General features: G+C 39.8%; 1 protein-coding gene across 1 annotated transcript in view; it reads left to right on the forward strand.

The window, feature by feature from the left end:
* The first annotated feature begins 5,648 nt into the window (after nucleotides 1-5,648).
* Nucleotides 5,649-17,203, forward strand: part of LOC306847518 (teashirt homolog 1-like) — a 35,893-nt gene continuing 24,338 nt past the window's right edge. Inside the window, exon 1 of the mRNA XM_079381482.1 lies at nucleotides 5,649-6,575. Coding sequence (XP_079237608.1) covers nucleotides 6,536-6,575 — 40 coding nt within the window. The 5' untranslated portion in view covers nucleotides 5,649-6,535. The remainder of the gene's footprint in view (nucleotides 6,576-17,203) is intronic.

Below are 17,203 nucleotides of genomic sequence, written 5' to 3' on the forward strand. Positions count from 1 at the left end.
GGTGGTATGGCAGGCAGCGGGACTCATGTTGGAGGATGGTATTTTGAAATGTGAAATGTGTCACTTAACTCCTGCTGAAACGCATGCCGTTTGGAGGGGAGGATCGAGGAACGGAAGCCACTCCTGCATGTGGAGGTGCAGCGGAGCAGGAAGAGACGTTTATGAGGTAATAACCAGATGCAGTCACACAGAGTATGAAAATCTGCTCCAAGAAACCCGAAAGGTCCAACTATATACTGGTCCAGTCGTTCCGAACACGTCTCAGTCGTTGATTTTCATGTGCACGACTTGTTGCATATCTAAATAAAACTACATCTATTTAAGATTGTTTTCATTTCGGACATTTATTGTGCAAATAATCATATACAGAAAATATGTATGGATTCTAGATATTTTCTTTGGTAGTACTGGAACTTTAAAACACTTAAATGCATTTAGCTGTATAACAATTGGATTTTCTTATAGTTTCCTATGAATAAACATTTCAAACAATTAAAAACAAAGTAATTTTTTCATTATTTGTCAATCAAAACATATTTTTCTCTATTATTTGAAGGGAAGAAAAGGTTTAAAATAGAGGGATTCCACCAAATGTCAGATTCTCAAGTCAAATAAGTTTTGTGATCAGCATTTAGTGAAGTACAAACGTAATGAGTTACGTAAAGCTGTGATGGTCCTCCTTCCTCCAGAGAATGGTGACATTTTAATTACCTTGCCTTATCTGATGGATTTCAAGATATTCTTCCCAGTAAAAGCCTTCTCTTTATTATTTTTTCTATTATATGTTCTTAGTTTTTCGCCTGTCAGTGACTGTACAAAATTCATTTGACCCAGTCGTTGATTGAAGGTGGATGTTTTATATGGTGTAAAATAGTTTTTTATCAGGAGCCTCAAATCTCTTCAGTGTGAGAAGTGTCTCCTGCTTTTATGACAAAAGAAAAAATCCCTATGAAGGAATAATTGTGATAAAATAGATTTATGACTTGAGTAATATAAAACTTGCTCACTCTCTTTTGAGAGTTTTTTTTTTACTTTCTTTTTTATACTATCAACTTTTCATGAATTAATAAAATATATTTCATATATAGTTTTAAATTATACAAAAAATGAAAACACCAGAACTTTGTCCACTATCCTTTATTTGCATTATTATATAAATAAAAACAGCCCCCAAAAAAATCATCAGCAAATAATATTTTATTTCAAACATTAAATTGAACAATTATTTAAATAGTGAAATACAAATATATGTACTGTATAAATACAAAGTAATGTTTTATTATTATTAATAATACAACAAAAAGCTCAAGAATCAGTAACATCAGCTGATCCAGCGATCGAGAACTATAAGTGTAATGCTGTATATATTTCATATAAGTGACTGCAGAGATGTTGTAATTTTGGTTTTAATAAACATATTTGCAGTGGTGGCATGTGAAATGGCTTTGATCATGATCACAGGCGTAAGGTTACACCACAGAGCCGATGTAGTGTATTATTACTACTATTTGGGTTGCCGCTTTAAGTGCACAGTTATAATTTTAGCAGTACTGACGTTAATACCCAAGCGGTCATCGCTATCAATAGCTGGATGACTTCATGTGCAGTTGTGAACAGTGTTCAGCTTCATAAAAAAGGATTTAAACAAAAATATTTAATTACTCTAAATACACGTTTTGCTGACTTCTGACCTGTGAACTGCAAAACTGTCCTTTTTGGAGAACGGCAACATCACCTACAAGACAAGAACAACATTATGGAAGCATAATCAATACATCTGAGTCACGTGCAATGCTAGAATACTTTTTCACAAGATTCACAAAGCTATTTCTGTAACCCCATGGGGGAGATATGTTGCTAAAAAATGCTTTATGCTGTAAATGGTATTTATCTTGCCTGCTGATTTTGTGAAATACATAATTATTTTAAAAAGATGACTTGACATACACATATTTGCATAAGGGTTAGTCTATTTACATCAGCACTGAAATGCACAGTCCAGAATTTAAGTATCTGTATTTCCAACACACAAGAATACTGTACGTTCAAGTTTTTTAATATATAAAATATACCCTTTTTTTGTGAAAAACTAAAATGTCATTAACAGCCTATGGAGTTTCAAAAATACAGCAGTGACAGCATGCTATGTTATTGTTTATAAACCTTCAGATCTCGCCATACATATCTGTGGACACATATGACGGCATCCCGCCTTGTGTAGCTTGCGAGCAATTTGGATCATAATTTGCTGATGTGATGTGACATGCTGCATATATATAAAAAAAACTACTTCAAAGACTATCGCCTCAAATCTCCCTCGCTTTTTTAGTTCCAGTCTTTTAACATCCGTCTGCGATCCCTTAAGCAGACAGTGTAATATTGAGAAATTAAGAATTTCTACAACATATGTGCATTATAGCATGTCCTGGCATTTTATGCTGTAGATGCTTAACATCTATATTAAATAACCGATCAGACTGAACAGCATAGAAATCTGAGGTTATTTTTCATAGCATATAAGATAGATGAACCAAATCCATTTGCTGTCAGTCATTATAAAATTATCAACACTTAAAAGCAGAGATAAGAGAATCGGTTTAAAATATAAAAAAATCTATTATCCCTCAGTCTGATGCTGCTTTCTTCAAATACAAAGTTGATATATTAAAAATGTAAATATGTATTTCTTATAAATGCATGTTGTGGGCGAGGATGTACATTGAGGGGCACTTTTTTATTATTATATTATATTTAATTACCGGTGCTTAAATGCTCTCTTTTTTCAATCATCTCCAGTCATTCATTTAATAAACTACAGAACTTATGCAGGAAAAGACAAACATGAACATTTCTCCTATTAGAGATTTAACCAGGACTGTAAAGCTGAAAATGGCACAGTTCAGGCTCCACATGAACCTTCCAAAGTGCGTTGGCATTGCATCTTGAGCTTTACGCTTGTGCTTGCGTGGCATACCTTCAGGCATGGCCTTTTACAAAAGAATAAGATGCACTACACTGAATAAGATGATACGATAACATTTATACATTATATATGGATAACCATTCCCAAAACACACATAAAACACACACACAAACATATGCCGACCGGTCAACACTAACTAATGCTCAAAATTTGCGTTGGCACTGATTTGTGCTGGCACAAGTTAATAAAATACAAAGTGCATAATTAAAGGTTTGTTTTACATATTTTTTTCATTAGATGGTAGAAAAAGATATGAGCATTACAATTCTCTAACATCAATAAAAATACTGTATTTGTATATCTATTAATCTAAAATTATTTCTACAGGCTTGTAGCAGTTCATCAGCATACAATGAGCACAGTTGTGGATAATTCACCATGCCAAGACAAACTCACGTCTGGGTTTAGAGAACGATAAGAGACCCAGCATGGATTTTTTTTCTTCTTTTTTTCTAGTTTATACATTGTTTTTTTGTTTATACTTTACATTACAGTGTTAATGTTACAGGCAATTACGGTTACAAATGAACAATATGTATGTTAAAATTATTTTGGGGATTCATTTGTAACTTCAAATTTTTAATATTGTTGCTTGTAAGCACTTACATTAATATGTTTAGCACAGACACTGCAATCTAAAGCGTTAACTCCCTTTTAAGTGCACACTAACACCTTGAAGGGAACTTCATCACAATGCTAAATACCAAAAATTATTTTTGGAAGACAATGAACTGCTCCAAACAAAAAAAAAGTCACTTACTTTTAAGTCTGTTAGGATAGACCTAATAATGCACAATGATATGAATAACACGACAAAACAACACAATGCATTACATTCTGGAAAATGCTAATGAATTTCAGTGGGAAAGTTTCACAGTGAGCAACGGTTTAAGAGAAGTGGAAGAACAGAAGTGCTTGTGTTTTTAAATATGATTTTTCACGGCAATAATAATAAGAAAATTTAGATCAATCCGTAATCATAATAAGAAGGCTATATTATTATCAATAGTAGCAGCCTATTATTCAAATTCAATTTACTTAAAATTCAAAAGAATTGGATTGTAGGCTACACAGAAAATAACGCACGTTTATTGAAATATGACAAGCTAATTATCATTGTGCCGTTGTCTTGCACCGAGACCGAGAGAGATCTGTTGTTAAATCGCAATAATCTCGGGAAAGCGTAGCATTTTTTAACCCAGCGATGGCTTCTTTGAGCCCTATGAGTTTCTGATGGGAGATTGGTGACGTAAGAGCCGTCAACAGCGACAGGCTGATCGAGGTAGTCGCGAGGATGGATAGATGGACAGATGTTGGGGCGGAACTTGGACATATTTCCACATTATTAGCCCCTACAGACAGGCGTACAGCATAAATGATCAGTTAGATTGCAACTGGCAATAGCTCAAGGATGCGCAGCACCGTCAAAGGTAAGGACATTATTTAAACGTCGCGTGCTGAAATATCAACGCTTTGGCGGCGGCGATGTATAATATCCTAGCCTGGCTTGTTCGTACGTTTGCACTATACTAACAAATGTGTGCACTCACCGGGATGCGATATGCAAGGCGAAGCTCTCGCGTCGGTCCACAGGCTGAATGATCCGCTGAAATCACAGCAGAATCCCGGGGCGACGAAGAACCTTAAAATCCGTTAAAAACATCAGGCGACCGGAGCGAGCCGAGGCCACCTCAAAAAATTCACTCGGATTTCTCGCGTTCCCCTTCCGAGCGATTTTAAAAACACACCCACCCACTCGCCAACTTACAGAAAGAGTGGACATTGCGTCAACGCTGGTATAAAGACAAAAACTAAGTTGAGATATAAGTGTGATTTTGGGAGGGTGCCAGGTAAGTTACACCGGTGTCAACAAAGTACTGAAGAGCAGATATGCGGTGGATTTAATACGGTTCCTAACCTAATATGATCCGAAATGTCTAACACCGTGAACTCGTTATTTAATTTGTGGATGTTTTGCAATTGATGAATAAGTAATGTGCAAGCGTTGTAGAGAGGCTTGTTACGGTCATACTCAACTTGTTCCAGGAGTCCCTCCCCTTCCCGTGCAAAGTGTTCACTTCCTAGTAAGGTGTAACGAATCAATCTGCAACTTCCAACTGTCCTTTTTTTCGGCGATTGAAAAAAGTCGCAAATAACGTACTTTTAGCGTATGATAGTTCGCAGGGTTGTTCGTCCAGGCAAACGTGCGCGAGACAGATAAACAAACCCGGCAAAAGGAAAAAAAGACAGTGAAAGGATCAAAGAAATGTTGCCGTTTGCATGGCAATGTTGTTATATGCATGGAAATAAAAAAAGACACCCTCCGTTATGCGTTTGAATGTTTTGCGCGTGACGTGAAACTTATTTTATTTTCACGATGACGCCGGGAACACTGCATAACTGGAAAAACAGTTGTACAATCAAGTTTAATTTTAACACCACTGTTTGTTTCATAAAACCGCATACTTCGTGTGAATGAACAACATCCAAACAAGTGATGTCTTCTCCAAAAAGGCAGTTCATTGTCTTTCAAACGCTCCTGTTTTGTGGGGAGGGAAAAAACAGAACAATTAAAAAGATTGACAGGTGGGTTTTCACTGTCAGAGTGACGCTCCGGAGGGGTGGAGTAAAGAGAGAGAGGCAGGAAAGGCAACTCGATGTGTCTGTCTATCAGTTGAGACTGTCTGAACCGCTCACGCATCCTGAACGCGCGATACATATTTCAGCGAAGAGCCGCGAGACCGACGCCGCTTCGCTCCCTGGAGTTTTTGTTTGTTTTAAAGAGTAATTAGTTCACGTTCGGTGTGTTTTTTTTTGTTTATATATCGCTCTGTAGTAAACGCGTCACGCTCGCCCGAATCAACTGTCCACATGTTTCCCTGAGCATGGACGGACAGTGTGTTTGGTGAACATCGGGAGGAGCACGAGCAGAGACTCTCCACTGCGCGCGCGGGGAATTTAGTCCGTTGAAAATGCGCACTGAGCTCGAGCCCCATTTGTGACTGACATTAACTGTCTCCTGTCTGCCTGTCTCTTCCCTTGGTTTTGTCCCGTTTTTAGGCTTTCCACCGAGCGAGAGGACGGAAATACAGTTGGACGGGCTCTCCATAACTGGAAGTTTCTTCCGTTTTGCTACAAACTATTGCCATAATCTAAGGAGAACCTAAGGAAGCGTTTTTTTGTTTTGTTTTTTTCCCCCCTGTGTGTTTCTGCGCCGTTAGACATGGACGGGAGATATATCTGAGCTCTTGGCAATCATGCTATGACTTAGAATTATTAAACGTGTCGGCCAGATACACCTACATTTTTTTTATTTTATTTACAGACGTTTTTAGTCTGTAAAAATATCTTCAACCTCTCAAGACCTATTGACCCCTCTTAGACTTTGCATCGGCTCAAAGTGACTTTTTAAGAGGTGGAATAAAAACAGACTGAAGAGAAGAGGAGCGCGTTAATACATGCTTTGTATTACATTTTTGAAATTAATTCTTTTTCTCCGTCACTGGCATTTTGATTCTGTATGCGAAGTCAAGTGGAGGGTGGGACGACAGCATGCCGCGGAGAAAGCAGCAAGCGCCGAGGCGATCTTCAGGTAAGCGGTGCATGCATGTTTTGTTTACTAATATTAGCGCACAGGGAGGGGGGAAAACATAAAATCACTTACACTTCATTATCGTGTTGATTGAAATGCTTGATCTAAATATTACCTGTATTATTTTTTTAATTTTAGATTTAATATCTTTAACTTTCAAAGAATGTCAAAACAAAGATAATCTCAGAACGCATTCAATTTGTTTTAAACACTAACGCGTGAGTAACTTTTTTTTTTTTTTTTGAAGTTGTGCCAAATTAAAACTTCACACTCCACCGTGGCCTATATAGTCGAGTGAAAATGTAGTTTCAAAGTGCTCCAGTTCGTCTATTTAGATGCGGATTGCCATCCTTGATTTGATGCTTGATTGATCGCCTGTCATGTGGCCGCCTTTGATCTATTCATTCCTGATAAACATCAGTAAATCATTCACCATGGAAACACGCATGCGCCGTACGGCCGCAGCCACTCAAAGGACAACTTTTGCCCCCGTCGTGCGGGAAAATAGAGAAAGGAAAGAAGTTTTCGGCAGGGTTATATACTACTTTTCTTTTCGCCATTCAAAGAGAGGGAGAGAAAAGGGGATAAGGGATTGCTGGGGCGTGTCGAGAGCACAAAATGTAGCAGAGAGAACATCTCTTCCCTGATAGATGTCACTGAGCAAGGCCTCTGTACTTAGATCTGTTTTCCTCTCAGCTCAATTTATTCATGCAAAATGTACCTCTTCTCTTTGATGTTACAAGAGAGAGCTGATTTCAGTTTTTAATTAATCTTCCACGAAGAGCAAGAGGGTGAACCCCTGATTTGTGATGTCGGATTTCTTTTGGGTTGATTAAACATAAAATAGCCATTATATTTTAAATCATTTTGGTGTATTGTACTAAGAGAGTTCTACTTTGTGCTTTTGGCTTTCGTTTTTTCCTTTTTTGCCCCCCCCCCCCCCCCCTCATTTAATCTCTGTGACTAACAGGTCCATTCTCTCCCGAATGAAGGCTCTCTTTCAAGTTCAAGCGTCAGCAGAGTTACAGATCTGCAGAAATAGGCTGATATTTGACTGATGAGGGAACAGACAACATATCAGACACACTGCTGTAACCGAGGTCGACTAACAACAAGTGCGATACATAGTTGACGTTTCATTCATTTGCACTGAATAACAATTATTATTCCTTCATTTTTACGCATACCTTTCTGTTCAGCGGGGGGAAATGGTGTTTTTAAGGGATTATTTCATCTCCCTGGCTGTATGGCGAGACTGACATGGGGAGTTCGAAAGCTCACAGAGGTGAGATGGCGCCTGGTAATCTGACCTGGCAGCTCCTCCACAAAAACAAGCCATCAACCCCCTCCACCTCAGCTGAATATTGATTTAATTTTCTCTATTCTGACAGGCATGTTCATCATTTGCTTTAATGGTCATTCAAAAGTTGGCAGGCACATTGTTTCCGTTTTTCCCAGAGCCTGACACTTTTCCCCTCTCCATCAAAATAAAAATGTTAGGAATTATTGATTGAGGGAATAAAAAGAAAAGCTGCTTAACGTGACAAGGTTATTTGTTTTTACTAAAACTTCTTCCAAATCATTCAAACTGTCTTGGTGGTAGTTGTTTTTTTTTTTTTTTTTTTTTAATTTTCCGCTTTGCGCTAAAAGCGCTTTCTACCTCCAATGCTCCACTCTTCCATTATGCTCCACCTCTTTTAACGAATGACTTTGCCTCAATTTGGTTGCTATCATTGCCATTGTTTGCTCTGAGTGATTTACATGCATCGGCCGTGGGCTCAGGTCGTTTTGGTGCAGTGGTATCAGAGTGGCCCTCTCTGTGTTGGGCTGCTGCAGTCATTTGTATTTATTTGCTGGCTTTTCCCTGAAACAGACACAGGCCTCCCACGTAGAGCACAGACTGTGTCTGTGAGTTTGAGCTCTAGCAGAGAGGAGAGGAGCCAGGGGAGGACTCTGCGATGAATGCGGTATCTCTCTGCTGCTCCAGGTTTCATTTAGTTTTGTGTTTTCACAACCTCCCACGCAGATAGAGACGCGCTCGGTTTGCGTCCATTCCACGCACCTCTGTCCTCTGGATAGCTGGGGCATAAACACCGCCATGAGGTGGTTTGCGATGTTTTTTGCTGGTTTTACTTTTCCTTCAGTTTGAATTGGATAATTCTCTTTTTGTTTTTTCGCAATTAAATTCTATTCACATTCACAACATTCACGTTTAAAAAAAAAAAAAACAAAAAAAAAACAGCAGTACACAAACACACTCGAAAGAAGAAAACTAAAACGTGAGGAGGGAGGAACCAGCACAGGGAGTCATTAAAACGCATTCTGTCCTCGGCACCAGAGGCTTCTTAATTATCCGACATAAAGGTAAAGGTTCCTCTGCTGGCTTCATTAGGGAGGAACCCTAATTATCTGAGCTCCTGATGGATTTGTGACAGGCTCTAACGATTAAAGCTGACAAATTCAGCGACGTGTCAGGTCTGCAGCTGCCTTGATGTAATCAAGTTGATATTATACAGTCCCTTTAGCCTGTAGTGCTGAATTAACTCAATTTTCTGGTGCAGGTGACAAATGGACTTTGCTACCTGACTAATCACGTCACCGTGGCAATGCTGCCTAATGACCTCAGTAATCCAGGCTCTTAACCGCACCGCTGGGCCCAGGAAGCATTTGAGGCAGCCAATCAGAACGGCCCCTGCATTAGCCAATCAGGCCCAGTGCTCGGCAAACACGCCATCGTTCCATCTCCATGTTGATGGACGTACCACTGTTCTGTGTCATTGGTCGCACTGCTGTTCGAGCTCTGAGTGTACCCGACACACCGTGCTCCTGCTGACAATAATCGCACCACCACGCTCTCAAAATCTGAAAATACTGTCAGAATTTGAGTGCTGTTGAGCTCTCGCTTTGCTTAAGTCTCTCAGTGCAGCGTTACATACAAATCAGTCTGATTTGAGAGCTGAATCTACAGATTATTTCATGTGCAGGGCTGTTATAGCTCAATTGTGATTTATATGTTTTTGTAGCACGAGTATGAGGTTAATATCTTTTATTCCCTCACACAGATTTATTATATTGTGTTAAAGATGTGGAGGTTTTGTTGTAGTCTGTTAAACAGCGTGGTGCCTCTCCATATTCATTCTCCTATCTGGTGAGAAATGTGAAAGATTGTGAATTATCATTTCTCAATTTGGGATGTATTTGTATTAAGAGATAGAAGTTGATGGCCATCATTTATTTTGCGTGTACGGCGCAAATGATAGAAATCAATCTATAGGGCTACATTTAGATGTCATGTTCTATCCGTTTCTTTTTCTTTAATACCTGTTTTCATGCTAGCAGGAAAAAAATCTATCCATAAGACGTGCGAATGCAGCGTGACATCTGGGCTCACCTTGTGTTGGCTTTTCTGGAGGGTAGACTCATCCACTCATGTCATTAACAGGTGACATTGACCCATTTAGTCAATATTCATGTTGGGAGCCACCACTTACAACTAATAGTTTAATTTGCATTTGGAGATCAAGCCAGTGGCCTATAGGAAATCAAAGCGTATCCAGTTATTCTGAGTTCCGAGCTCGCCGTTCTCCTTGTCCGAGATCGTGGAGGTTGAGTTTGATTAATGAAGATCGATGACAGGTTTTATGGGAAGAGTGGATCAAAATGAAAATATGTTGGGACTTTGCATGAGCCAAGTGTGACGGTACACAGTCTGCGGTAAACAGTGCTCTTCGGTTTTAATGAGCTTAGACACATTTGGGAGTTATCTGGTTTCCGCGAGTTTTGTAAAGTCTGAAATTAAAAATACTTCCAGACGTGTTTGTGTGTGAAAAAAGCGAGTGCGTCTGCTGATAGTTGCTGAAAAACGAGCACACAGAGGACCGTAAAAAGCTAGCGTGTCACCAGAGGAGGTTTGGATTAAAGGTACTATAGCATTATGGGAACTCAAAACTATCAAAAGGGCCAGCTGTGTTTTTTCTCTCTCTCTCTCTCTCTCTCTCTCTCTCTCTCTCTCTCTCTCTCTCTCTCTCTCTCTCTCTCTCTCTCTCTCTCTCTCTCTCTCTCTCTCTCTCTCTCTCTCTCCTCATCCTGTCTGTTTTGATCCCCCATGTTTCATTTCTCTGCTAATTTAGTCCACAGTGAGTCAGAAAGATGAGAGGGAGGGGGGAGAAAGACAAAAGAGAGAAAAGCTCAAGTCATGACCCAGCAACGGGAGTCTCCAAGCTTGAGGAGTACACGGAGGTCAACGTGTACCCAGGGGAGCCCACGTCTGCCTTCTCTCTGTCCTGCCTCATCTGTTGCTGCGTTCCCTTGCTTTTTTCCCCCTAGCTCACAGGAAGGATGGGGTGTCTTTAGAGGCTCGCCGGAGTTTTCTCATCCCAGTATGCTGTTTTCCTCATGGAGCGCCTTATACATCCTCATCAGATAAAACGCAAACGGCTCGGCCAACAGATCCGTGCTGATGTTTATAACGGGCCAGCAGGAGATTGAGCTTTGATGTTTGTGTTGTAGGATCTGAGGAGCGTGTGGCGTTGCGAACAGGATGATGCGGTTTGTGACGTTTTCTGATTAGTTGCCTATTTTTATACATAGCTTAGTTATTGTGAAATTTCAGTGGTTGACATCATTTTATCAAGGGTGGCCTTGCACACTAAGGATCAAGCCTTGCGGTCATACATTTATATTTAGCAACATTAATTTTGACAGATGAGCATGAAACGAAAGGAAGCTCTTTGATGATAAGTAAACACCTATGAAGCCCCCTCAAACTTGGGGAATTCACGTCCTGGGACTCACTGTTCCTCCTCCCATCACCCACTGTATTCTCAACTCAAAATATCCTGCCTGTCTGAACACAAAAGAGCAGCTAAAGACAGATGAAAGAGAGAAAAAACACTTTGTAGTTTTGTCTGCAGGTCCCTTTGCCTTATTTTCATAAGTCATGCGTTGTTGTTTTTAAGGTCGTAGGGTAAAGTAGCGTCTGCGCCAAACAAAACTATTTTCAAAATGCTTCCCCTTCTGTCACTGGTTGGAAAAAATGTAGTCCCGCCTCCAAACATTTGATTGGGCTATTCGGGATGCTCAAACAAAGAAAGTACTGGGTCTCACATATAAATTTGTATGGACATGAGAACTTCTCACAAAAAATATTTTGTCAAATATCTATTTTTGATATAAAAATAGATATACAAAAGTTATTGGTGAACTATGATTTAATCATGAAAATGTTTAAATGCAGATTTTATGCACACTTGGTGAATGAGACCCAATGTTATGGTAGCTTACTTCGTTCACACGTGAAACTGGTATATGTCATTGTCATGTCAGAAAATTACGCATTTAACTCCAAGAAAAGGCCCTGGGAACAAGACTGCAAAACCAAGTGTTTAGTGGGAAAACGGTGATGTTCAGAAATGCAGAAAGTAGGGGGAAAAAAAAGGGAGAGCGCGATAGAAGAAAGGAGTGCTGCTCAGAAAGGTATTAGAGCTGACAGATGAACAGGAGTGGGGAGAAATTCTCCCGCAGCAGCTGGGACTGCAGTCATTATCCTGACAGGTGTCAATTAAGAATTACTGCCTGCCTCAGTCCTCTGCGCAGCCCAGCTGTCTGCGCAGCAGAGAAATAACACTTTACCCTTGTCACTTTGTTAGTTTGTAGCCATAGCCTCCGAAAATGAGTCGCCCCAACGCTAATCGATAACCAGTGTATTAGCAATTATTTTGCACATTGATTTACGAGGGCCAACGCCGACTTCTGTGCTGTTATTAGCCCTTGATTAGATCTGCCCGCACACGTGAACACACACTCACACACACATTCATAGCATGCTGCCCTGTTGCCAGGTGGATATATGTTTCCTCCGAGGCCCCGAGGTCTAGAACAATCTTAGTGCACAGTCTTAGTGGCCCTGTTGGGCCTTCCATCACCCGTGGCCGTTACAGAGACAGGCCCCTCTTAGGCCCCACATGCACCCACACACACACACACAAACATGTACAACACCTCAGTGGGGGTTGAAATACAGCCCCATTTCAGACCAGCCCTGGATGAACGCTGATAGGGTTTGAGTATGTGTGTGTGCGCGAGAGGGGCTTGTAAAAGGCAAGAGTATTAGTGAGGTGTCGTGGTCTGTTTCAGCTAAATGAATGGCCCTTTGCTGTAGAAGGTGCTCCTGGTTACCGAGAGTTATGGCTGACCAGATAGGGGGCTTCTGGGTAATGTCTGTCTGAAAGAGCGCTGAACCTTCACTACATTTATTTTCATGCCTGCGATTATTTAATACTCAACTTTAAAGCCGTCGTCAAGAGCTTTTTAGGTGTCTTCATGCGTCTGCAACAAGTGTGGTTGTGCAAGATGAATTTTGGGATTTATTCGTTGTTAAAGGGCTAGTTGACCCAAAAATTAACTTTGTCATCATTTACCCACCCTTGGGTCATTCCAAACTTCTTCTCTATATCCTGAAATTAGAAATTTGTGTCCAGAAATTTGTCTCGGCTTTCAAGTTTATAATTGATATACTCCCATTCAAAAGTTTAGGGTCAGTAATTTTGAGAAAAGGGGTCAGAAATGAATACTTGTATTCAGCAAAGATGGATTCAATTGATCAGAATTGACAGTAAAAACATTTATAATGTTACACTGAAGACTGGATTAATGGCTGAATGGCTTTGCCATGACAAGAATAAATCACATTTTAAAATATATGAAAGTAGAAAACAGCTATTTAAAATTTTAATAATATTAGTGTTTTACTGCAATTTGATCAAATAAAAGCAACAGATTTTAAAAACACTAAAAAAAATCTTATCAATGCTGACTTTGTTATTGTGTGTTTGTGTGTAAATATTTTGAAACGTGTAAGCTTCAGTACTCGTTTATTGTAATTAAATAGAAAAGATTAATGAGCACAGTCTTCAAACCTTCAGCTTTTGTGAAGAAAGAAAGTCGTACGTCTTTGAAACGATATTGAGGTGAGTTTTTATTTTGGGGTGACCTATCCCTGTAAATATTGTACTTTCACAAGCCGTGAGGTAACTTGGTTATCATGTCACCTGTGAAAACAAAGCTTGCGTATGTGCTAGGCCGAGGCGAGTACAATAAACTCCCAAGTCTGAAATCGTCCTCTCACCCTTATGTAGTGGTGGATTATGTTCTTTATGCTTGGGAGTGGGATTTGTGTTTGCTCGAGTGTGACCTTTGCCCTACAGGAACTAAAAAGAGAACCTAATCCCTGGGTTCCCCTGATGTGGCGACGTAAGAACGGAGATCCCTCTCCCTCCACTCTTGATCAGAGGCATTACGGTTCTCCTCTATGAGCGCTAAGCCACTGGACACACAATGAGTGGATAAAGATAAGCCTCCCGCTTGTGTTGACACTCTCATTGAGCCCCATAATGCACTGCTCCGGATCGCTCCCATAAAGACTCGGCTCCCCTTTTTTATGAGCAGTCTTCGAACGGTCGCTCAAAATGCCTCGATTTCCTGTGTTTTTACCCTGACACTTTCATTGCTCGTTTTTCGTACAGTGTTTAAGACCACATTTGCAGTCCATCACCCCTAAAGCTAGGTAAAGAGCCGCGTGTCACCCCCCATCTCCTGCTGAGGGTCACTTTTATTAGCTTCATTGATAAAAGCCTGCCTGCACAAATAGACAATAGCTGGTAGATCCTCCAAGTGGCTGTAATTTTTTCCTGGGTGTTTTATTTAACTGATAGGACACTGGAAAGTAATGAATATCATTTTTTTTTTTGTCCCTAGCTTTATGGTGCAGATAAGGCATCTGGGGGAAGTATAGCAAAATGGCACTGTTTCTTTTTTAGATGGACAACCGGCAAGACAGTTCCCTTTCTCACTATATATCATTGCCACATATGCTTTCTAATCTTTGATTTATATGTTCAATCTGGTCTCAGAATCATCTTTTAAAATATGAATCTCTGGCATTTATATTTCAGGATCTTTGACAAACACATGCAGAGTTAGTATCAGTTTTAAAATAACTAATGCGACTAAAATAACGTCTGGTTTTCATTTCATTCACACACAGAAGCCCTGAGGGAGGTGAACTGCATTTGAATCCTCCTCATGTCCATTAATAGACGGGCGCACATGTCGTGACTAGTCTCCCAGACTCAACTTTATAGGTATTTATAGTGATTTAGACTCAATCGCATTCAAATGCCAAATGCCACATGTTCTGAGAGGCCTAAAGCTTGTTTGGAGACGGACTCGCCCAGACAGTGTCAATCATAGCTTTGCTAAGCTTTGCTCTGAATCTTCTGTCTGAGAAACCAGCGGGGGGTGTCCTCTTCAAATCTGCCCCCACCTCCTCTCCCCTTCCTGTTTTTGCCCTCTTCTCTACTGGCCACCTTTTCTTTAAAAAGCCATATGCTTCACAGTTAGACTTCAGTGTGCGCACGCATACACACATCAAGGCTGCGACACGTATGAGGATCAACTATTAACCTTGTCCAGCTGACTGAAAGCCATACGGTTGGTGGAACTTTAACCGAGGGATGCATCATTGATCATTGACTAGTTCTGCTCAGCCCCTGAAGTCTGTGAGCTTGGGAACTTGAGATGAACAGATGTGCTGTAAAGAAGAGAAGTCAGGTGACTCAAAACATGGAATGCAAACATTTACTCTTCCATTAACAGATCTGGGCTTTAGAAAAGCAAGACAAACTCTATCTAGGGAAGAATTAAATCAACAATAGAGGCTCCAGATCTTAGTACAGATTGAAAGTCTTGACATGTCAGCTCAGAAATTCAGTATCTCAGGCCTAAACCGGTTCTAAACCAAAACATTATGATGTGTCAATCATATTTGGTAAAAACATAGGGAATGTGCCAGGGAATTTTTTTTCCTTGACCGACAATGGGAGACAAGCGTTTTCAGTGTTCTGCTGAAATGTAGCGTTGACATATGTGTGTCGGTGTGTTTTTGCATGCGTGCGTGTGTGTAGCTCTTCTTCACTAGCGCACCGTCTCCATGTTAAATTGGTTATGGCAGCGCAATCCAGCCCTACTTAGAGCCGTCAGAGCAGCCGCTGTGTGACGAGCCTCAGCGAGGATGTGTAATAAATACTGAGGTGTCGTTTCTTTCATGTAAATATACCTCTGTTTCAAGTATCGTCCGTCAATACTGCACACGGGGGGGGGGAATCTAGCTGTGTGCTCTGGAGTACTGCAGCGGCTCCTGTTAGGCCTAGTTTTGTCTGTGAGTAGAATAAACACTTTTTAAGGGGGCATATATATAAGGTGTTTTTTTGTTTGTTTGTTTTTCTTTGCTTTTTAAGCATTTCCCCCCTAAACTCTGCTTGGAATGTTTATCAAGGATTCTTGCACCAAAAAATTGTAATTTAGTTTTCCATGACCATTTTCCACTCTTTCTCAGATCCAGATAATTAAAGGCAACATAAAAAAATATACGCATAAACAAGGTAGTGTCAGCTGAGAAAATTGATTTAGTTATTGATTTTTGATTAACTATTATAGCTGTATTTTTTTAATACATGCACTGAAGAATTATTCATACTACTAATAATTTTGATTTCCTCTTTTTGCTTCTGTACATTTAAGTTTTATACTACTGTTCAAAAGTTTGTGGTCATTAAGATTTTTTAAATGTTTTTAAAGAAGTCTCTTATGCTCACGAAGTTATTTGTTTGAATAATCAAAAATAATTTATGAATTTAATTTGTTATATGGTGAAATGATTACAATTCAAGTAATTGTTTTCTGTTGTAATATTTTGAAATCCCATTTATTCCTGCAATGGGAAAGCTGAATTTTCAGCCATTACTCCAGTCTTCAGTGTCGTATTATCTTTCAGAATCATGCTAATGTGCTGATTGGCTGCTCAAGAGACATTTCTTATTATCCATGTTGAAAACAGTTGTGAAACACAAATCTATTTATATCTGATAAAACAGTATTCTAACTAATCTGATACGTCCTTGCTGAATAAAATTGCTTATTTAAAACAACAACAACAAAAAAAAATCTTACTGACAACCCAATGTTTTGAACGGTAGTGTATGTAACTGACCTGTTGTGATTTGTCTAACTTCTTTGCAAACTTTTCACTTTCAATTATGACAAGCCAAGATGCTAAATTGTTATTGCTATGTCAGCAGTCATATGTGAATTGTTGACAAATCCATGATGATTTCTGAATGACCCATTTTTCTTAGTTTCTGGAATTTGTTGCATGAACCTGAAGGGTAGATATAGTATCTATTGTGCAAACTAGGAAAATTCAAGCCTTCCTTGATATGCCAGTAATTATGTACAGTAATTTGATACAAAAATTGAACCTGCCACTTTGCAGGTTGATTGTGATGTTTCCAGCCATTTGCATTCAAAATGGCGGTGTTTTGATGTTTAAGTGAATAGCAGCTCTCAAGCCGAATGTTAGGACACTGTTGTGTCAGGGAGGATGGAGGGAGGAGGGGCAAGCACTGTCTAAAACCCATCACTCATTGGTTAATGATACTCTCCTCTCATTTAGCCACACCATTCTCCCATTCCCTCCTTCTTTTAACCCTTCACAAATCAAACGTGGGGTCATCCACAGTTCACGACCCCCAGGTGCTCAGGAAAACACTACCACGCCCTTAAGGGTCCGT

This window comes from Barbus barbus, assembly GCF_936440315.1.
Source record: "Barbus barbus genome assembly, chromosome: 27".
NCBI lineage: Eukaryota > Metazoa > Chordata > Actinopteri > Cypriniformes > Cyprinidae > Barbus > Barbus barbus.